This window comes from Condylura cristata, unplaced genomic scaffold (assembly GCF_000260355.1).
Source record: "Condylura cristata isolate star-nosed mole 26May11 unplaced genomic scaffold, ConCri1.0 scaffold00002, whole genome shotgun sequence".
NCBI lineage: Eukaryota > Metazoa > Chordata > Mammalia > Eulipotyphla > Talpidae > Condylura > Condylura cristata.
Window position 1 is genome coordinate 21,539,691 of NW_004567103.1, and position 23,652 is coordinate 21,563,342.

A 23,652-nucleotide genomic window follows, 5' to 3' on the forward strand; every position below is an offset into this window, starting at 1 on the left:
CGCCCCCCCCCCTCCGGTTTGGGAGATGTAACCCACACTGAAGCAGCTGTGGCCAGCTTGCAGTGCTGCATCTTAACCCACTACGCCACCAGGGAGGGCCTATGCATACACTTTATATTTTCTTATTTGAAAATAATTTTAAATCTACAGAAAAATAGCAAGGAAAAAATTCAGTGAATTCTTACAATACCTTTAATCTAGATTCACCAACCATTAAATTTTGTCCCATTTGTTTTCATCGTCTGTGAATGTGTGGGCAGTTTTTCTGAACTGTTGCATATAGTTTGCCCCCCTCCATTATACATCTAGATACATCAGTATCTATGCAGCTCGTGCTGCAGTGGCTGCGATAGCTTCATAGTGCTGTGCTTTAACCCATTGTGCCACCGGGGAGGGCCCTCCAGTCAGATCTTAGTGATCACATGTTTATTAGGTTGTGTGCTAGGATCAATACTTGTATATGAGAAGTGGGGCTAAGGGGTCACTGGACCTGGGGAAAATCGAGCTGCAAGTTAAGACTAATAGCACAGCCAAGTCCTGATGGATCTGTGACACTGAAATGGCCTGTTAGAATTGTGTCCCATTCCCTGGTCAGGGCTTTCTAATTTCAACTCAGTCTTTACTGGTGGTAAGCCCAGCCTTTGGACAGCTCTCTTCAAGATCTAGGACAACAAGTTTTCCCTTGAAGGAGGATCTGGACAATCCACTTCATTTCACCATATTTATGGGTAGAATCAGCTGTGCCAGCTAGACATCTACTATGTGTGTGCATGTGAATATATATGTATAGGTGTGTCTACATGTGAGTTTGAAACTTCATCTCAAAAACCTGGAGCATATATGCGCCAAAAGAATATTCTCTGGGCCCTCCCTGGTGGTGCAACTGGTTAAAACACAACACTGTGAGGCTATGGCAGCCACTGCAGCACGAGTTTGATCCCCAGCCAGGGAGGTGACCCACATGGCGCCACAGACCTCCCCATGACCTGCCCACTGCTCCCCTCAGCAGTGTTTCTGTGGATCTGTCTGTTCTGCTCCCCACTCTGCCTCTGGTGAATCCTCCCCCCCCTACCTCTGGCCTATACCCCGGTTCTGTATGCACAAATAGATCTTTAAAAAAAAAAAAAAAAGAATATTCTCTAACAAAATAATATCAACACACCTAAGAAAATGAAAAATAATTTCTTGATGATACCCAGTCCTTATTTATATGGCCCCTGTTGTCCTCAAAATATCTTTTTTTTTAAGATTTATTTATTTATGCATACAGAAGTAGGGTGCATTCGTGGTGACAGGATTCACCAGAGACAGAGCAGGGGCGCAGAACAGACATATCCACAAAGTGCACTGCTTAGGGGAGCAAATGGGCAGGTCGAGAGAGGTCACCTCTCCGAGGCATATCGAACTTGCCCTGAAGTAGCTGCTGCTGCTCTCTTGCAGTGCTGCACTTTAACCTGCTGTGCCACCAGGGAGGGCCCAACATATCTTTTATAACTTTTTAAAATTAGTATCTAGTCAACAGTCACTGTGTTTGGGTTTTTTGTCTTGCTCATTTAATCTGAATAATCCCTCTTTTTGTTTCTCCATGACAAAGACTTTCTTAAAAAACTGAGCCTCATGCCCTGAAGAACCTTCTTGTTTTACAGATGTTAAGTCATGAGACAGTATAGTAAGAATTGAGAAAAATAGCATTTTCCTTTTCTGAGATGATTTTAAGTATTAACACAGATAAAATTATTTTTTTAAATGTGGACTATTATTGCTAGAGTAGTAACTAAAGACCTGTTCTAAAAAAGACATAAAGAAGTAAAGAGATAAAATTATTTTTATAACAATTTTAATAACTGTAAAATTGAGTTAATTCAATTAGTGCATACATATGTGATAAATAGCCAGATTTTACTTAACCTTCACATGTTCTCTGTCAAAGAACACAACAAAATAAAAAGCTCCTATATTTTTAATTAGCTCCTATACAGGGAATGTAGGAATATTATTTTATGAAATTACATTGTATCATACTCATTATATAATTACTAAAGCTTTTTTAGTCCTTTAAAAGCATCACCCATTATAAGCAGCTCTAATCCTCTTAAAATATTATGACATTCATTATAACAAATTAAGAAAGACATGAGACACAAGAATCTTTTCAGATAATTTCCATACAGGGTCCTTTAATTAATGTCCTTTTATTGAGCTAATTAGCAATCCTTTGATGGAAAATAATTACATCTTTGCTGAGCACTAGAACAAAACTGTCAGAGTGTGTCAGCAGTCATCACTTTGAAACTGACAAGTGTATTTTTCTCTTTCCTTTCTCTTTCTCCCAGTCTTTTCCTTTTCTTTATTCAATTTTACTATTAAAATGTAGTATTGAACTTGTTTTCTACTCAAACTGAGATATAGTCCAGAAAAACTAAAGGAAATAGGGCCTCCCTGGTGGCCTCATGGTTAAGTCTCATCTCTATTACTGCTACAGCCAAAGTTGATCCCCAGCCAAGGAGTTAGTTGACTTAGGAGGCAAGCACAGCAGACCTCTGTTGTCTATCCCCTGCTCTACTCACAGTGTATTTTGGTAAAAATCCGCCTATTCTGTCTTAAGTGAATCATCTTACCATCACCACTCCCTTCCTCCTACTGCTCCCCCAATCTCTGCTTACATCCCAGTTCTTCTATGCAAAAAAAAAAAAAAAGTAGACTTAAAAAGTAAAATAAATCAAATGAATAATTCACTCTATAGGGACTCAACAAGTGGGTATGAGTAGGCAGAAGAAAAAAAATCACTAAATTTGAAGATAATCAGTTGGGGTTATCTGATACCCAGGAACAGGAAAAATAATGAAAAAACAACAACAACAAATACCCTGAACAGAGATCCAGGGGACACAATCAAGCATATCAACATAAGCATAATGGAAGACCCAGAAGGGAAAAAGAAAAAGAAAGAATAGCCTGAAACTTCTTAAATTTGCTAAAAGTCATTAATCTGCACATCTAAGAAGTTCAATGAACTTCAAGCAGGATCAATTTTAAGGGATTATGAATAACATTCATAGTAAACGTGTTGAAATCAAAGGCTAAAAGAGAATCTTAAAAGTAGTAAGAGGTACATAACTCATACACAATAGATGTTCAATAAGTAGATTTCTCATTCGAAACCATAGAGGCCAGAAAGTAGTGAAATAACACATTCAAACTGCTGACTCAAGAGTGAAATAGAGAATGCAAATAGACTTATAACAAGTAAAGAGATTTAGTAGTTTAAGTCCCACAAAGAAAATCCCAGAACCAGAGGCATTATTCTTAATTTGAACAAGCATTTAAAGGAAAAACACCAATCCTTCACAGACTATTTTAAAAAGACCAGTATCTCTTATACATATGAAAATTTCCAAACAGAATACTGCAAAATCAGATCTAGCACCATGTAAAAGGATTGTACACTCAACTCCCGGTATTCTTTTGTTTCCAAAGACTCTGAGAGGCTTGCACCTCTTCAGATGCAGGCTATCACCTCAACTTCCAGCACAGAAGGAGTTTTCCACAAGAGACCACTGAGTTCCCTCCCTTATGTTTTAGTTATAACCATTTCCCTTTCCTATAGATTTTATTTCTTGTTCTGTATTTCAGGTTTCTCCATTTTTAATTTCACATTACTTATTATTTTTGCTCTAAAAAGTCAACATTTCCTTTGATTTGCCTATGTTTAACTTTTTTCTTCTTCATTCTTTTTTGCATTCAAATTAAATTCAAATATTAAAGCTGTAAATTTTGGGGGCAGTCTCACTTGAAACTTAATAACATCTGACTGATCATTTTTGATAGTCTCTTTTTTTACTAGCTTTTTCAATTCCTATTTATAAATATTTAGTATATGTTTACATATATACATATGTAAATATTAAATTTGATAAATTCAACATCAGAAAACTTTGTGGATCTGACTCTGTTGGTTATTTCTGCTTACTCTAATGATGCATTGTTTCTTCATGCAATTTTGTATTATTTTTAGTCATGAGCTTATGGTCATTTGAAATTCATCCAGAATTTGAGACCTAGGTTGAAAATGTGTTCTACCAGAGATCATTTATTTTTGCTTTTTGGCAGGATCCCAAGGACACTAACAGCTCAGGACTTCTTTAAACTACTTTCTAGGCTGAGGGTTTTTTTAAAGTCATAAATTGGCAAGAGAGCAAATTCATAGTTATAAGTTCCTTAGAGGACACTTGTTTTTTTAGCCTTGTACCGAATCCTAAAACTGAGGCAGGCACTTAAGGTTATCTTAAGGCTATTACTATTAATTATTTCAGGAGAATAGAAGATAACAGAAACATGATTAATATGAAACATTTACAAGTATTTCACAAGTTAGCAAAATGTACAAGGAAATGACTTCTTTCTAGAATGTTTTGTCTTCCAATTTTATTCTCTTGAGTTTGATTTTTTTTTTTTTTAATGTCCTTGTTTCCCTAAGCCAATGATGTAACTATTCTCCCCAGTATTTTGGAACCTATGGAGGCCTGCTAGGAAGAGAACTTCTAAAATGGCAAATATGTCTGGAAAGCTATAGTCCAAGACCTTTTTGCTAATAAAAGGGTTTCTGGAACCAGAGAAAATCCACAGCTCTTATTAAAACTGAAGATATTTATGCTCCAAAGTAACCTTCCTGATCAGGCCATTGGACACAGGATTCATGTGACCCTGTACCCTTCAAGGATTTAAATAAAAGTGAGGTAGTAGGAAAAGATGTGGCCAACATGTTGATGCTCTGAAGACGGAACAATAGGTGTTTCCCCCTCAGAGGATAAGAATCACGACTAATGATACCCAAGTCATTCAGTCTCCACTCTAATCAAGACTATTATGGACATCATTGTATAATCCCTTATTATTATGTGATCAAACACCCAAATATAAACTAGGTTCTGATGCAAATCCACTTTTAAGCACCTGTTTAACTAAGCACTTTAACCTCTTTTGAAATTAATAAAAGTTAGCACTTACTAGTTTTTAACCTTTCCTTCATATTTTCTATGCTACCTTCTCTCTGTGCCACATTTATCTTCACAATTATCTTCTAGCTTACATTCTCATCTTGACAGATTCTGTCACTATTTTATGTACCAGTTCAATTTCAGCATTTGTAGTTTCTAAAGTTGCACTTTATTCTTTATAAATCATTACAATATCTCCCCCCACTTTAACAATGATTCTATGATCTTAGGTCATCCTGAGTCCACCCTCTTAAAAAGATTAAAGAATGGAATTGGTTTTAAATGGAAAATTCCCATTCTCCAATTAAAAATGGCAAGCTGAAAAAGAATAAAATGAATAGAAATGAGAACTAAATTTCTGGGGTGAATATGAGACACAAGGACATGTTCTCCTCTGTAGATGACATCTGAAAAAAATCTTACAGTGTCTTGTCTCGCTACCAGGTATGTACAAAATTCAGCCAAAGCAGCCCTGCGCTACTCACAGAAGGCTATGGCTAAACCACCAGTGGCCAGAAATGCCATCAAACTGCAATCAAGTATAACACCAAGGAAACTAACACAGAGTTTTGGCATGGGCAGAATTCCAGTCATCATCAAGACCAGTCATGTTAACTGTGATTGCCTGCTGCCAAACCCTCAAATTTTGGTTGCCTCATTCTCTAGGTTTAGCGAGGCATGCTATTATCTGACACAACTCTGCCTATGGTCCAACACCTAGAACACATAGGAGGTGCTCAATAAACCATTAATTGAATCAATGCCAGCAACTGTAATCTTTTGACAGTTTTGCCTTACACTGAGGTAAACCATTTCACTTCTGAATGCTAGCCCTTGAAGCATTTGAAAAACAGTTAACCTCCCCTTTCATTTCCAGGAAAAAAATAGCTTCCACCATTTCATTCAGTGGTAGTCACGTGACATATTTTTAAGCTTTCTCTCCATCCTGTTCCCTCTCTTGACATTCTCCAAATTATTATTGTTCCTCTTAAATTGCAATTCCCAGAAAAGAACACAACATCCCGGGCGCAGTCTGACCAGTTCAAATAGAGGTGGACAAACATTCTCCCAATTCTATTAAAACAGACCAAAGACAAATTCATTTTTTTAAAGCTCTTGCATTCCATTCTTGACTCATGTTAAGCTCTTGGTCAAGAAGAAAGCTAGCAAATGGCAGACATTTAGCAGGTTTAGGTATCAGAACAGGTGGCCACAGAGCACATTTCTCAGGGCCTTTGGTGAATAGTGGTGCACTTCTAGTGGGGAGGAAAGTGGGGGTGCTCGATGGGGGTCCTGCTGGGAATCTCACATTAACTTTCTTCGCATGAAAGGTGAAAAGGGCTCTCCCAGGTAGTTAAAGCACTACCTGGGTTAAAGCACCACATTATGAAGCTCTCGGAAGCCACTGCAGTACAAATTTGATCCCCGGCCAGGGAGGTGACCCACATGGGGCAGCAGACCTCTCCTGACCTGCCCAATGCTCCCCTCAGCTGTGTATTTCAGTAGATCTTCCTGTTTTGCTCCCCACTCTGTCTCTGGTGAAGCCTCTCACCCACCACACCTCTGGCCTGTCCCCAGTTCTGTAAGCTTAAATAAATAAATCTTTAACAAAAAAAAAAAAAAGAAAGAAAGAAAGAAAGAAAAGGCATTGAATAAACCATTAGTCAGTATACGTATCTCTTTAATGTAGGCTTATCGAATCCATCTTAGGGAAATTATTCGGGGCCTGAAATTGCTGCCTGTATACATTATCAGCAGGAAAACCTGTTGGAGATGATGTGGTTTGGCCTGAAACTGGCAAAAAGTTAAATGCAGGTGTTGCTTCACAAATGAATTCTGAAGTGAAGGAACACAGGTTCATTCTAAAGATCCTTGGGACACTGCCTTTCAGTCCCATTTTCCAGGTTGGTATGGTGGGATTTGTTTTTTGGAAATACTAGAATGGGTCTTTTTGAATTTCTCTTTCAGAACCGTCAAGTTTGTTATCGAGAATACAAGCAAAACTGAAGTGTCTTTGACTCAAGGTATTCATGTTACTATTAATAGAACTATTTTTAGGTGGTTTTAAAGATGAGCTTTGAATTGCTAAACTTTTTTGTTTTTAATAACTGGTCACAGGCATTACTAAACATAGTCTCAGGGAGTCAGACTTCAGGCTGGAAATGACTTGTCTGACTGTCTCATTAGAGAAAACCTGTAATGAGCGACAGGAGCCTATTCTCAATGTAGAATTTTTAAAATGAAATGTTAATGGATCAAGTGGCTTTTTTATCTAGTTCTTCCAAGTTTTGCACTTTGTCTCACCGAAAGTATGTTGTATAGATGCAAAGATACTTTATGACTACTTTCTTAAACTTAAGTACCTGGAAAACACTTGATTTTTCAGTTACCAAAGTGCTGAGTCACTAGAAGCAGTGCAGACATATGCCTATATGTCCAGTCTTTATTATGAACCAGTGTAATTAATGACCTTTAGAAAGTCACTTTTATTTTCCTCAAGTACAAGACCTCTGTTTCTGGGACAAGGTGAGCGATACCAAATATAAAAAAGAGATACCAAGTAAACTAAAACTACTGAAATTACAGAATCAAGAAATAATCTACAAAGTAACAGTTAATAGGCCTCAAAAGTGGTTCTTTCCCTCACACTCCTACCACTGATCAGATAGTAAGTAAATGCAAAGTTACCATATCATAAGCAAGTTAAGAATAAAGAAAAGAGCTTTTCAAATATAGTCAGAAGTTTTACCATTGAACCAGTACTTTTTTTCCTTCCTTTGTGAAAGAGAGTAGGAAGTTCTACAAAGTCACCTGTTTTATATGCACACGTGCTTTTTAAACACTACATATGCAAACTTAAATATGAAGAATTAGTTAGAAAGTGGAGTTTCTGTTTGTTCTGCAGGTCTGCAGCTCTTTGGGGCATGGCCTCATGTTTATAACCTTTACTCACAGATGTTACACTTTATAAAATGTGACTCATCAGGGTGGTACAAGTATCTAAAAGATGGAAAGAAATCCCATAGGGCTGGATGATTACACAAGTCTGGTTCACTTGAAACCTGAAATATTTTAATAAAATATTTCCTGGGGAAAAAAAGTAAGACTTTGCCACATTTAAATAAATCAAAAAGACTAAATCTTTCAAATTTATTCTTTTCTCTGGGAGGAATGAGGGAGGGAAAAATATTCTCGTTTGGGAAGATTAGGTTTTAATTTGGGTAGACTTTTTGTTTTGGAACCTAATTCTGCTCTAATGTATTTAAAAAACAAGTAATCAAAAACATTTTTTGAATGCCCACATTGTACAAAGCTACCTGGAGGTATGTAGAATAAAAAAAGAACTAAAATATGTGGTTTGATCGTTTTGTTTCCTGTAAAGTTGAAATTAGAAGTCACCTGTATTTTCTAGAGGAAGCATCTGGGGTCTATAGGAGTCACGTAGCTCGTGCCTTGCAGAGGTAAAACTTAACCACCAACTCTCTTGACTTCTAAGGCTCTTTTAACACACCAGACTACCTACGTCCTGTGGCCTTAGGTGGGGTCTCTCGTGTTATGGAAGCATTTAAGTGAGGGTAAGGCAAATGAGGTAAAATTTTAGCAGTCCCCAAAATCTCAGGAATCAAAATTAATGCCTAAAGATATTCACAAAGAACAAAAATATCAAAAGGCGATAGCTGGTTACTCTAATCCCTAAAATTGACCATGACAAAGTGTAGTGGCAAGATTGCTTGCTTTGTTTTCTTTACCATAAAATAATGATGTTCATGATGAATCTCCTCTAAATCATCACAACAATGACTTTAGAACCCACCTTTGGTTACCACCAATGGTCAAGTCTTTCAGCTTACGCTCTCACCACTACATTTATCCCAAACTTCCTCTTATCACCTAGAGGAAAATAAGCAAAAATACTTTCAGGCATAATCTTTACCAAAGAAAGTTCTAGAATTATAGCCCACCCCGATCTTTCGCTGTGCTGAGAAAAACAGTACCACTGCAGTCAAAATGAGTTTCCCTTCCACCCTCTTCAAGTTCACCCCCCAACTCTCTAAATGATAAACAGTACTGTTTTGTGATATGGCTGTAACTTCAATATATCTATAAGTTCCTTGATTATTGGTCTATTTAGGAAAACTGCTTTCTCTTGCTTTAACAAAGGAAATAATTTGATATAAATTAGAATGAAAATATAATAGCTGTCAATCCTATTTCTACCCTAAACTGAGTGTTCTCCTTAAATTTCTGTGAATGTCATTGACAATACGTGACTGAGAGCCAAAGTCCCTCTCGTGGCAAGCAATGATAACATAAAAAAACAGGTAGATTATAGCAGCTGCACAAATTTCCACCATAACCATTAACTTTTCTGAAGTATGTATCTGTCCCGAGATTTTAGGTCACAGTTAAAGATTCTAAACTTAAGACTCCAGTTCTACCTTTTTAAAAATTTAAACTATGGATGGTATCGATTTATGATAAGTTTTATAATCTGTTAGAGACCCTGTCATAGCTATTGCTTCCAAAATCAGTTTTTTTAGTGGACATAACATTGCCCAGAATATATTAAAAAGGATTAGCATCTTAGTTTTGACCATTTATATGGGTAAAAACATCCACAACAAGAATGGGACAATTCAGATCTCAAATTTACTCAAAATCCCTATGGAGGTATGAGCCATGAAAGACTCCAAATTTATTACCCAAGTTATTCCTCCTAAAAAATTACTTGTATAAAGTAATACCCCTTTTCAAGGAAATCTTGATTTGGCATTTTTTCCACCTATAACCATGGTTTTGAAACATTGCATTGCCAGCAGGAGATGGTTCTTTTTTGTCAGATTCTAGATAAAATTTGAAAAGAAGGGATGTACAGAATTTTATTATAATCACAGATGAATATGTAGATTTTTTTTTTTAAGATAGAAGAGAAACAATGCATTACACAGAATCCCATTTTCTCATCACTCTTGTCCCAACATGGGGGTAAACATGGCATTTGGAGGTATACAAAAGTCAAATGCCTTGGAAGGCAAACCTCTAACAATGTGTGAATGTCACACAGATTCACTATTTTTAAAAATACGAAGCCCACAAAACAAAGGGTATTATTAAATCTCTACAAAATCTCACTTATCCTGAAGGAATACAAAGACATCTTGCTTCCTTCCTACCTTGCCTTACTTACACACAACTTTAAGTATGAAACTAATAGTAATCAATAACGACAGCTATTGAGCATGCATCATGTGCCAGGAACCGAGCTAGCCTCTTTCTTCACATTTCCTCATGTGACCATCACAGCAACCCTGAGTTAGCATTATTACCATTCCCATTTTACAAGACAGCAAGCTGAGGTCTGGAGATAGCGGGAGTTTTGTCAAGATTTCAGTCAGTAGGATTGAGATTTGCAGGCATGTAGTCTCACTTAAGAGGCAACTGGCAACAATCTTGCCTGATCTTTTAAAATTGTTTTTGCCTAATATTTACATTAATGATCTTAAAGTCGTAAAGAGGAATTAAGTCAAAAAGTTTCTTTCTGACCCAAGTTTAATCATTCATTCTATTTTGTTTCTTCCCAGTAATAAACAGCCTTACAGACTACACAAGTCAGGACACTAACTTGTGGGTGGAGCAGTAAGACCACTGGTATGTAAGCTGGTGTTGACTTTTCAAATATTATTGTGATCCTTTCAACTGCCCAAGTGACTCTTGGGCCTTAGAACTGTAGACCAGCCTGTAAGTATCATTTATTTAAAGACAGTGATCCCAGAGAAGTGAAAAGAGATATGATGTCATTTCTACTTGGTTCAATTTTAATTTTTTTAATAAGGGAAAAACTTTGTTTCCTAGCCCCTCTGCCTTTAAACTGAATGAAACATTTGTACGTCTAAAATTAGCTAGCTTTTCAATCCAAAGTTGACTTTCAATGCCAACTCAATAAAAAAGTCATTGTGAAGGTGATAGGCGATTTAACTAAGCTTCCTGAAAGATTCTATTAACTTCCTGAATGAATGTCTCTTAAATATGTCTCCTTCCTCTCATCCTCACCCTCACTGCCCAAGGCCCTTCCATCTTTGCCTTTAGTTGTGGCGATATTCTCCTAACTGATCGCCTTGCTTCCACCCCAAACTGCTACCAGATGAATGTTACAAAAACAAAGATTCAGTGATGTCACTTCCTGAAGCAAACATCGCTCCTAACTGGCAATGGAATAAAATTCAAATGCGTAAGCACAACATTCAAAGCGTTCATGACCAGGACACTCCCTCTTACTCGTCAAGCTGAAATTCTTTTCTTCTTCCTAATATACCAGGAAATATTGTAACTGATTTCACTGAATGATACTAAGCAATGGACAGCATGAAAGCTATCGGCAAGAAGTTACTTATTGAAGGCCAGTGAATGGGGTGGGGGAGGGACTCTGACAGCCACTATTCAGCACCTCCAACCAGCATCAGAAGCTGTCAATATCATCGCACCCCACCCTTCAGTTTCTATTTAAACCCCTTCCCTTCCCTTGGGTGAACGGGTGTCTTTATAGAAGCCGCTGTGCTGCAACACCTTCCAAGCAGATTGTTCATCCAAAGGGCAGCAAAATATTCCACTGGTGCCAAACATCTTGAGTACAATCTGGGGTGTGGTATAAAGTTTATATTTTATAGTCAGTGAAAAACATTTGAGCAATGCCCCCAAATAACCCTCACACACATGCATGCACACATGCTTTTCAAAAAAATCTCTTCCCTAAAAAAAGACAGTCAGTCCTTGAAAAATAAAGTTTGCTGACCGCGTATGTTTGCTGGGTCATAGATCTGTGCTTTTCACCAGAGATTTTCTCTCTCATGCCTATTGATTCTTTCGACTCATTGCTGTCATCCAACCAGAAGCAAACCACATATTCCTTGAAGGGGTCCTAAGGTTTTCACGGGCGACATACACAGCTCTTTTCTTTTTTGCCAGGGTATATGGAGAACTCCACAGTCAGTTCTCACAGATTAATAACATCAAATCCTTCCCTCGATTCAAAGGAGACTAGAATCTAAAAATTTTCCTAAGATTCTGTTACGTATATGCTTTTGCAATTGCCCATGAAAATCCGTCTAAATCAACATGGAACTAAAATAAATCTCTGCATTCACCAAATGTTCTGCCAAGAGGAATCACTGTGCTTTGTCAAGGTAGATAAACACAGAGTTTTCCTCTGTAGCCAACCTTCATTTAAAGTCACATTTAAAAGCTTAGTGATACACATTTCTACCAGATGTTCTACACAAGTCATCTGGGTTTTATAGACTATCACTGTACTTTCGGCCAGCACTCTTGCAATGAAACCTACTTATTCAGAAGAGAGTTTTGACTTCCCCTTCTATTAAATCTAAGCACATCAGAAATCAATTTGTTTCACTGAATAAATAGTTCCATGATCCAGAAATAGACATTTGCCACTTGAGCATCTGGGTAAAGGAATCCAGGAATGTGACAGCTTGGGTCTTCATAGCAGCTGACTCTCTGCAACAAATATACTTCTTCACATTCTTGGGAAATCAAACCACAGGCTGCATGGATGCATTACTGAACGTGGCCAACACCAAGATTTTTCACTTTTTTTTTTTGAAGATTTATTTATTTATGCATACAGAGCTAGGGTACAGGCCAGAGGTGCAGGGGTGGTGAGAGGAATCACCAGAGTAGGGAGAAGAACAGGCAGGTTGAAAAATTACACTGCTGAGGGGAGCAGCAGGTGAGACAGGAGAGGTCTGCTGTGCCATATGGGTCACCTCCTGGGTGGGGATCGAACCTGCACTGAAGCAGCCTGGCTAGCTTCGCAGTGCTACTCTAACCTGCTGTGCCACCAGGGGAGGGCCCAGATTTTTCACATTTCTAAAAAACTTGGTTGGACCTGCATGTATCCATATCCACAATGCAGTCTGGCACTTACTTAATCAGCTACTGAAAAAAAATGCTATGATCATGTAACTCCTAACTTGATTTATTTCAGTCATAAGTATTTATTTGCCTTTCAGCAGCACATATGGTTTAAGACAAGTCCAGTAGCAATTTCCTTCTTTCTGCTAAGTCTGAAATTCTCTTCCTGGCATTGTCCTCTCTAAGCTCTCTTCCAAATGTAGAAAACTATAGGATGTCTCAGTGGAAAGTTATGGCCAGCCAAAACCATCTGACTCTGCTTCTTTAATAAATGACAGTTTCCTGTAAACCTGGGGCTAAAGACCTACTCTGTACCTACTAACCATCTTCATTTGTAGTTACTTTCCAGATAATCCTGTTTCACCAATGAGTCTTCAAGTATATGTTCTATCACCTCTCAAAAAATATGACTGCATATGTGTAATCTCCAGGGTTAAACTGATTTCCCACATTCTTTCTATATCTCTTTGTTCTTTGCCTCTCCTTCCCCCCTTTTCTCTTAGTCCATCAAGAATAAACATCACATGGTTGGTCATACAGAATAGTACCACTTTCTTTAAAGGTGAAAACACATCATTTAGATCCAGAGATGCAGAAATTTTCTGCACAAGGCAGTAAGTTCTCTGTTGCATGTTTACTTGGAGGTTGCAATCTTATTTTGTAATTTCATGATCCCACACTTCATCTGCTCTCTCTCGTGTGTATACAGTTTTAATTTAAGGATTTTATTTCTTGCATTATACAAAGCACAATGTTAAAAGAGACTGCAACATTGAACAAGATTGTGAATTCAAGTACTGAGCTCCCTGGATGTGAGTAATTTGGAAGTAGTGGTGATCATGGCAATGAAAGTACATTTCTTGTCTAAAGAGAAACACAAGTGCTGCTATAGGAAATGTGGGCCTCTTATCAACAGATAATAAAAATTATCCAGAGAAGTGAAAGACTGGAATGTTCTGTGAGTTTTTTAATGTTTAAATAATAGCACTACATCAAATATTTTAAGAACTTTTTCATCAAAATGCAACATATCTATACTATAGTTTACAAACTCTGTTAAAGCACAGCTGGTTGGTGCTGGAATGGACCAGAACAGTCCAAGCCAGGACACCAAGATGAGAACACACAGGGAAGCAGGCAGATTCAGCAGCAGAAGATACAAGTAAGGATTGCAGACGGAGCTCAGAATCTGTAGAGCAGGGTATCTCAACTTTGGTATCAATGACTTCTGGGGCAGGGTAATTCTTGATTGTGGTGTCTATCTATAAAACCAGGAGCATCCTTGATTCAACCTCTTAGGTGTTCCTGGGACTTACTCTCCTTTCTCCAGTCCGTGTTGGGACAACCAAGTGTCTTTCGACATTGCCAAACATCACTGGAGAATATGCTATCCTGGGTTGAGAACCATTGGGACTGATGGAAATAAAGGATGGGAAATGGTGTCAAGGCAATGCCTCATGGAGTGGTAGGTCAGTCTAGCCAAGGTGGGAGTAAAGAAGTGTGGGGCTGGATAGAGAGCAAAGGAGCAGAATCAGGGAAGTGTGGTGACAGAAGCCAGAGTTCTCCAAGGACTGGAGAGATCCACAGGTCCAGCAATCCAAAATTGGAACCCAGACAAGAACGAGGAAGAAGCATTAACCCAGCTACCCAGTCAGAGAGTGAAGAAGCTTCCTAAGTCAGGATGACTGCCAAGTTACACTCTGAATTAGGAATGAGGTTGAGTTCAAATGGAGACAGAACACAGCTTGCAAGCAGGAGTTGAAAAACTTAAGCCTTGGGGATTGGACCAATGATGAGGCAGGACATCGGTTTTTCTAACCAGAGAAGGAAGGCTATTTATTAGGGTCTTACCATCATTCCCTCCAAAGGGCCAGTAGCTTTGTCACAACTACAAAGAATAACTCTAGCCCTAGGTGCTATTCCATTAATTTGCTTTTCTTACTAGAATCCTCCTTGGAAATTCAAATAGAAATCCAGTAAAGTTGGGAACTTATCCATGGCATTGTTTTTCCTGGGAAAGAGCTGTCCCCACTCTTATCATTGGTTTCCTATATATGGTTGGCAGAAAGTTGAGTGGGATGTCTGAGGAGCAGCAGTAAAACTTAGGCTTATTTCCCTGGGAGCCAGGGGCAAAGCTTTTACAGAAGCTAACTCAGTTCCAATCTCCATCTGTATGTAGTTTCCTCCTTGACTGTTTACAAGCTCAAGGTATGCAAGTCCTGTCTCAGAGGCCACATGCTTGCAGGTGGGCTGAAGGTGATCCACAGCTACCTTGTTTTAAGATAGCATTTCATTAAATGTTCACATTAAAAATACAGCTATCCACTCGGCCTTCAAAAATTCTGGCAAACCTAAGCTCTCACTTTCCACATAGAAACAATTGATTAGAACAAAGCAGCTGCTTTCCACTGAAAGCTGGTCCACCCACTCGTCAATTCACCTATGTCCCAGGATCTCCCCTATCTGGGATTAAAGCTACCTGCTCCTGGGACATTTCAATTATGAAGCAAAGGGCGGAGGAGATTTAACTTTGCCAAAAGAGTGTCAATACCCAGTATTACTGATACTGTGCTTTACTGAGTGCAGAACTGTTCTAGTATCATCTCAAGATCTGTCCCACATCTCTATAGGAAACAAGAGTCATACTAGCCATCAGTCATCTGTAAAACCCCCTCATGCTCACTCTTCATGATTTAAAGGATTGTTCTTACATGGCTCCCTGACCTGGGCTGGGGTAAGAGAGGTTCCCTCACAAAGCCAGCTTCCTCTTTCAGTTCTCCTTAAAGGAAGATCCCCTCTCTCTTCCGGTAAGCTTCTGGAAGCCATGATCACTATTCAGAGTAGCTGCTATCTCAAAGGTTTCTTGTAATATCTCTCCACAGGAAGTGGGTACTGCCAGTTTTCACCACAGTGCTTAAAGACAAGGTCTAGATAAACTAGTTTGGGTATAGGTTCTGCTGCTTTAACCAAACTGAAAGGAAGAGTGAGGAAAACTGTCACATATTTAAGGACCTCCCGAGGTAGAGAGAGGTTAATGTCTCAGCACTATCACGGCATCACCAGCCACAGCAGCATGAGTTCCATCCTCAGCCAGGGAGGTGACCCTCATAGCACAGCAGACCTCTCCTGTCTCACCCACTATTTCCCTCAGCAGGGTATTTCAGTTGATCTGCCTTTCTGTTCTCTACTCTGTCTCTGGTGAATCCTCTCACCTCCTCCCCTCCCAGCACCTCTCCCCTACACCTCAGTTTTTGCTTGCATAAGTGCAATAAATCTTTAAAAAAAAAAAAAGTTTCACGGCCCTCCCTGGTGGTGTAAAGGGTTAAAGCACAGCACTAAGAAGGTTAAGCCACTTGTGCAATCGATCCCCTCCTGCCCCCCCCACCCCCCAGGAGATGCACACGGTGAGGAAGACCTCTAGTGACCACCCGCTGCTCCCTCAACAGTGTACTTCGATCTACCTGTTCTGCTTCCCACTCTGTCTCTGGTGAATCCTCTCACCCTACACATCTCTGGCCTGTACCCCAGTTCTGTATGAATAAATAAATAAATAAATCTTTTTTTAAAAAAAAGTATCACATTTAACAGTCCAGAAGGGGGTAGACCAGAGAAGTGGAGCAGCTCTGCTCCATCAGGTCATCCAGGACCTCAGCTTCTAGCTGGTGAAAAAGCATATTTGCCTCATGCCTGTGGTACAAGATGACTCCACTGAACCCGCAGTCCATCCAGAGAATATAGGAAAATAGAAGAAAAGTGATATATAGCTCTTCAAAATGGATCTAGAATCACTTCTAGATTTCTCTTTACCTCTGTTACTACTACTGCTCTCATCCCAACCACCCTCATCTCTGGCTAGATTATTTATAATAATTTCCTAATTGGTCTCCCAATGTATATATTTGCTTCCCCCTCTCTTACCTCCGAGGACTACACAGGTGTGTTTTCTCAATATAGCAAGAAAGAGGGGTTTTTCTATAATATAAACCATTCTCTACTTTCTCCTGTGTTCAGAATAATGACGTGGGCTCCCATTTCCCTTACAGAAAAAGCCAGGTTTTCTATGGCCTACAAATGTCTACATGACCTCTTATATCCTTCTTGCTGCTTTCCTGTACTCTTCCCCTTACTCACTTTGTTCACCCTATTCTAGACATAGTGGCACCCTGTTTCTGAAATATGTTAGAATGTCACAGGGTCTTTGCACTGGCTGTTCCCTCTACCTGGAAGAGTCCGTCCCTAACCGTCCCCATTGAAAGTTATAACCACTTCTCTCATCTCTTTCGCCTAGCCTGCCCCCTCATTTTTCTATAGCACTTGCCACCTTTTAACAAACTATGTAATTTGTTTTCTTATTATGTTTGTCTTTTACTATCTATGTTCTGCTAGAATTTAAAATCTAGGAAGCTAAGAAATAGTTGTCTTGTTGAGGGAAGCGTTCCACTCAGAATAGCGCCTGACAAATATAGGCATTACACTAAGTAAATAAATATTTACTGAATGAGTGATCAAGATTCAGTATTAGTGGTTGCCAGTGGTTCATGTTAGGGGTTGAATCATGGCCCCTGTTCCTGAAAAGATGTGCTCAAGTCCATCTCACAATGTGGTTTTATTTAGAAATAAGTGAATGCTTCTTTGCAGCATTCACTGAGTTGAAATGAAGTCATTATGGTGCGTCCTAAACCAGTATAACTGGTGTCCTTATAAAAGAGGAAATTTGGACACAGAGAGAACAGCATGTGAAAATGAGAGCAGATATTGGCTTATGCGTGTACATACCAACATTTGTCTGCAAAACACCAGAATATAGACAGGAGGCATGGGACAGATTCTCCCTCACAGCTCACAGAGGGTAGCCTTCCCCACTCCTGGATTCTAGCCTTCTAGCCTACAGACTTCGAGATGACTTCTGTTATTTTAAGATGTTTTGTTAGGGCAGCCCTAGATAAATAATGCAATTAGTATCTACTATCTAGACATTTGTCAAGTGAAAGTGAGATTTGGAAACTTAATTAGAATTGGAGTGCCTGTAAACTGTAAAGCAAAATATATAGTAATTAATCAAATGTCAGTATGCCCTTGAGGGTTAACTGTCTGCCCAAGGACTTGTAGGTCAGCTGCTAAATTCTCCCTTACTTCTCTTTTTTTCACCCCTTGTAATCACCACCACACAAAAATATCTGCTTAAAGTCATAGGGAAATTCCTAGTTTATGTCTCCTATTAAGGATTCGTTCAGCTGAAGATCTTCTCCAAGCCTGAACTGATCCATGCATCTATCTCATCTACTCATTTGCATTCCGGCAGATCAGGAATCTCTGGCATAGAGTGCTTTCTGGTTGGAGGGATTCTGTTAAGACACATCACTTTTTACCAAGGTACCTACCCCTGCCCCACAAGAACTGGGAATGGCGAAATGGGGATTTAGGGGCTTGTCCTGCAGTAAAGCCTGTGATAATTCCATCCCAGAAAGGTCATTAAAGATGTAACAAAGTGGAAGCTCCTAACTTCTGGTGAGGATAGTGATTATGTGCAAAAAGGGGTCTCCTACTGGTTTTCTATGTTTGGGGACTTCTTTACTCACTGCTTAGAGTGATGTAAGGTGATTTAAACACCACCTGGGTCATTTGGTTTCAGAATTATCAGTAATCTGGAAAAGCCATTCATTGGCACCATGAAGCTAAGGATATCCCAGTATAATATGCAGAAAACCAAGGCAAGGAAGCCTGGAAAGGATTTGACACCAAGGAGGATGAGTTATCAGTAGGAGCAGAGAACAGAGTAAGATCCCAGACCTAAAGAATGAATCAGCAAGACAAAAAGCCAATTATTCCTGGCTGGACTAGGACAGCAAAGGAAAGAACTTGGTGTTAAGAAACAAGGCAAGATCCTGTGGGTCAAGGTCAGCAAGTCTGGCAATGATATTGACTTAAGAGTAAACCACAGAACATCATCTGAGGCTTTAAAGTTGCAGGCCCTGACCAGAATGTGTAGCAGAGCCTATCAATCAAGCAATTTTTAAGCCCTGTGATGTTACGACTTGTGTAGGTACAGAGATGATGTCACTGTTCTCAAGTTTGGTAGGACAGAAATTAAAGATAAAACTGACTATAGAGTGCTAAGCACAATAAGAGAAGCATGATGAGAGGGGGAATATCATCAGTGTGTAAGAGCTCAGGATCTGGGTACAAGAGATCTGAGTTTAGACTCTGGCTCTCCAAAGACAGTGCGTGATCCTGAAAAAGTCTCTAAACAACTCTAAACTTCAGTTTTCCTTCTTGTAAATGGGAATAAGAATAGTACTGACTTACTTCATAAGAATCTTGTGAGGATCAAATCAGATCATACAGCCTGGCACCTAGTAAATTCCAAATAACACTATTATTTGTAATAACAAGAAGCATTACTATTAATTTTGTAATTGTTTGAGAGAAGGCAATACTAGGGAATGCTCCCCCAAAAAGGTTATATTTGAGCTAAAATTGAATAAGGAAAAGTTGCCTAGGTCTGGGTTGGGAGGTTATGTTGATGGGTTGTTTTTACATTTATCAAATGATTTTAGGTAAGATTAGGAATTCAGTGTTAGCTGAGTTTACGATGTCTGAGCAACACACGGTGTTTTGAACTGTTCTTTCCAATCCTACAGTAATGTCGCATCTTACATATTTTCTCCATTGGTGACTGTATCTCCATGAAATGAATACAAGTGTTAACCTTTTTTCTACTTGTTTTGGATCACACAAAATGAAATGGATGAAGCTAAAATTGTACCCAGTAAACTCTTATTTTCATTAATAAAGTGACATTTAACTCTTCTTTGCCCAGGAAAACTGACTTTAATATGAGAAGAGGAAAAAAAATTAAAAAACCACAAGAGAAAACTTATTTTGGTCAAAACTATAGTATGTAAAATTTGATATAGACATAAATAAACAAAACTGACTAACAAGTCAGATCTTTTTGTAAATGGTTATAGAAAAGAACTGGAGTAAATTCAAAACAGAGCTTTAAGTAAAATTGAAGTTAAAAAAAAAAAAACTTAAATTGTGGGCCTTCCCTGATGGCTCAGCAGGTTAGAGCACAGCACTATGAAGCTAGCTGCAGCCACTTCAGCAGGAGTTCAATCCCAGCCAGGGAGGTGACCTGTCCTGACCTGCCCCCTGGTTCCCTCAGCAGTGTACTTCAATAGATCCCCCTGGTCTCCTCCCCACTCTGTCTCTGATGAATTCTCTCACGGCCCCTGCAGCTCTGGCCTTTACTTACCCCAGTTCTGTTTTTTAAAATATCTTTTAAAAAAAAAACTTAAATTGTACTCCCTAAGAAATTAATATAAAAATTAAAGTCATAGTATAGTCTACATTAGTAATTCTTTTTTTTTTTTTTTTTTTTGGTGAATAACTATCCACCTTGATATAGTTCTGGTGAACATGTATTCGTGAATACAAGATCCAACTATCTGTAGGCACAAAATCATGGTTCAAAACTTCCAGTTGACACCCAGGTGGATGGGTTGAAGAGACAGTGGAATTGTTCACCTAGAATGTAAAAGCTTAGGGTGCACATACAGGTTTTTGGATTCATCACGAGGTAAGTATTGTTTTCTTCGACATCTTTCATAAGATAATAAAGCATAGTAAGAACCAAGTAAATGTTTGTTGAAGGTTAGGTTATCTTTAGTCAACTCTATAACTATTATGAAAAGGGTCTGCATCTGTAGAATTATTTTAACATTTGCTGAATACTTTACCAATGTGAACTCTCAGAGCTTTGAGAATAATCAGAGTGAAAGTGAAGTCTACCAAGACTTGAACACCTAGAATTTAATCACAAGTCTCGGCAAGAAATACATTATTTCTACTCCCTAAGATGAAATATTATTATCCTTATATCCCTTATCAATGACTGAACATTTCTTTTTTGTTTTCTTTTGACAAAAATTTACGTCTTTATTTTTGTTTTCCACTTAGCAAGGTCATGGACGACCTCGAGGAAGCATTATTTGAAGAATTTGAGAACTACTCCTACGCCCTAGAATACTATTCCCCAGAGTCTGACACAGAGAATGTTCACCTGGGAGCTGTTCACTGGGTGTCCCTGGTGTTATGCTGCTTAGCCTTTGTTCTGGGCATTCCAGGAAATGCTACTGTCATTTGGTTTGTGGGATTCAAGTGGAAGAAAACTGTCAGCACTCTGTGGTTTCTCAATCTGGCTGTTGCAGATTTCATTTTTCTTCTCTTCCTGCCCCTGTACATCTCCTACGTGGCCATGGATTTCCACTGGCCCTTTGGCCGTTGGTTGTGCAAGGCCAATTCTTTCATTGCTCAGTTGAATATGTTTGCCAGTGTTTTCTTCCTGACAGTGATCAGTCTGGACCGCTGCATCCACTTGATCCATCCTGTGTTATCCCATCGGCACCGAACCTTAAAGAACTCTTTGTTAGTTATTTTGTTTGTTTGGCTTTTGGCTTCTCTAATGGGTGGCCCTGCCTTATACTTCCGGAACACCCTGGAGTTCAATAACCACACTCTTTGCTATAATAACTTCCATGAGTATGATCCTGACCTCGTTTTGATGAGGCACCATGTTCTGACCTGGGTCAAAGTTACTGTTGGGTACCTCTTCCCTCTGCTGACAATGAGCATTTGCTACTTGTGTCTCATCTTCAAGGTGAAGAAGCGAAGCATCTTGATCTCCAGTAAACAATTCTGGACAATCCTGGCCGTGGTCATGGCCTTTTTGATTTGTTGGACTCCTTATCACCTTTTTAGCATTTGGGAGCTTACAATTCACCACAATAGCTATTTTCACCAGGTACTACAGGCCGGAATCCCTCTCTCCACTGGCTTGGCATTCCTCAACAGTTGCTTGAACCCCATTCTTTATGTCCTGATCAGTAAGAAGTTCCAGAAGCACTTTCGGGCCTCCATTGCTGAGATACTGAAGTACACACTGTGGGAAGTCAGCTGTTCTGGCACTATGAGCGAACAGCTCAGGAACTTGGAAACCAAGAACCTGTGTCTCCTGGAAACAGCGCAGTGAATTGGAACCCTCCCACAAGTCAGCATAAATCTTTTTAAAATGAAAAACAGCAACAACAACAACAAAAACCCCTAAGTGTGGGGTCCCTGACTGATGCTTTTCGGTTGATTCCAAGATACACAGCTAACCCTATTTTGTTGCTGTTTTGTTCAATTTATTGGAAACACATTTGTGCATACCTAAAACTTAGGATCTTTTTTTTCCCAGTTATTAAATTATCTGTGTCATTCTTTCTAATTGTATTATAGAGAATTAATCACTACTCACTACTATAAAGTCAGCAATTCTTTCTAATCCTAGTAACATTTTAAAAGTTCTAAATCCTACATATCTATCTATGATTAACTAATTTCAAAAATGTTAAATGTTTGCATAAATTTAATTTTGCACAAGTAATCTTTTAAACATTCTTAAAATGAAACCTGTACTTAATTTTTTAATTCATGTAATTATGTTTATGAATTAAAGTAATAAGTGCTTACTTTAAATCACTATTCCACTTAGCTATATGCCTAATAAACTGTCCCAAAGTCAAATTGTTAAAAACAATTTATTCTTATTACAGCTCACAGTTAAGAGTCAGGAATTCAAGCAAAGCACAAAAGGGAAAGGGCCTGCTCATATGTGGAAACTCAACTGAGCTAGCATGATCCAAACGGCTGAGGTTTGGACTAGTTGGGGTTGGCTGAGCACATCGCTCCTCTCTCCACTCCCTTCCCTACTCTTTCTTCCTGTCTCTTCTTTTTCCAGATATTTTAGCATAGCACCATAGAGTATATGGCACTTATTATATGACTCATCTATGGCAATTTAGGACTCCAAGAGTTGGAAGCTTCTAGTCCTACTTATGCCCAACATACACAGTCTTACACTTTTGGTCAAGGCATTTAACGGGAGGGGACACAGACCCTACCTTTCAATGGGGGATATGCTCCCATCTTTAATCCTCCATGAGATTATGAGTTTATATGGTTTGTGAAAATTCTGGGTATGTGGAAATATGTGTAAGATTGCTATGAACATCCAAATAAGACTGGCCTAATCCCAAATTATTTCAGAAAAAGAGCATGTGTGACACATTGATATAATTTGTACTTTCTATTACTGGAACTACATTTCTATAGGCACCAGTATAAGATCAAAAAGTATTCTTAAATTAGTCACCTCTTCAGGGCAAAATCTGTTATATTTTAGATGAAGAGTATATATTGGCTTCTATTCATTTCTCCCTTTAGCAAATAGTTGTGTACCTAGAAGGAAGATATTGTGAGGGATACCAAGACTCTTACAGTTTAGAGATTAAACCTGCACAAGAACAACCCTAAAACTAGGTAAACAGTATTAAGTGCCGTAAGAGAGCCAGGAAAAGGTAGTTTATTCAGAGAGCAAAGAGATCACATCCATTGTGGAGGTGGTTAACAATGGAAATCTATGTTCTTGCCTTTGTCTCTGCTGGTATCTTTGCCTTTTGTGAATAAAAAAACGTTACTACAATTTTAAACTTTAATTTTCTGTAATTTCATGATCTTATTTTCAAGTAGTAAGTCACGTGTTTCCTAAATGAGTATCCTTTATTTCATCTCTTTGCTTTTGGAAATACTAGTATCAGATCACTCTTCATTATATTCTTAACTGTTATTCTATAGATAATCAGATATTCCCCCCCCTAAGATTTAGTCGTATTTATTTATG

The 23,652-nt window shown here is 38.7% G+C and overlaps 1 protein-coding gene across 4 annotated transcripts in view; it reads left to right on the top strand.

Annotated features, from left to right (window-relative positions):
* The window catches only part of GPR1 (G protein-coupled receptor 1), a 36,252-nt gene extending 14,018 nt beyond the window's left edge, over window positions 1–22,234 (top strand). Inside the window, exons 2-4 of one of the 4 annotated variants that reach the window (XM_012726025.1) lie at window positions 6,966–7,021; window positions 10,580–10,646; window positions 20,889–22,234. In XM_012726025.1, coding sequence (XP_012581479.1) covers window positions 20,896–21,960 — 1,065 coding nt within the window. In that variant the 5' untranslated portion in view covers window positions 6,966–7,021; window positions 10,580–10,646; window positions 20,889–20,895 and the 3' untranslated portion in view covers window positions 21,961–22,234. Of the gene's footprint in view, window positions 1–6,965; window positions 7,022–10,579; window positions 10,647–18,249; window positions 18,300–20,888 lie in introns of those variants that run through there. The other 3 variants (XM_012726030.1, XM_004674352.2, XM_012726037.1) reach the window with 3 other exon arrangements.
* Window positions 22,235–23,652: the final 1,418 nt, after the last annotated feature.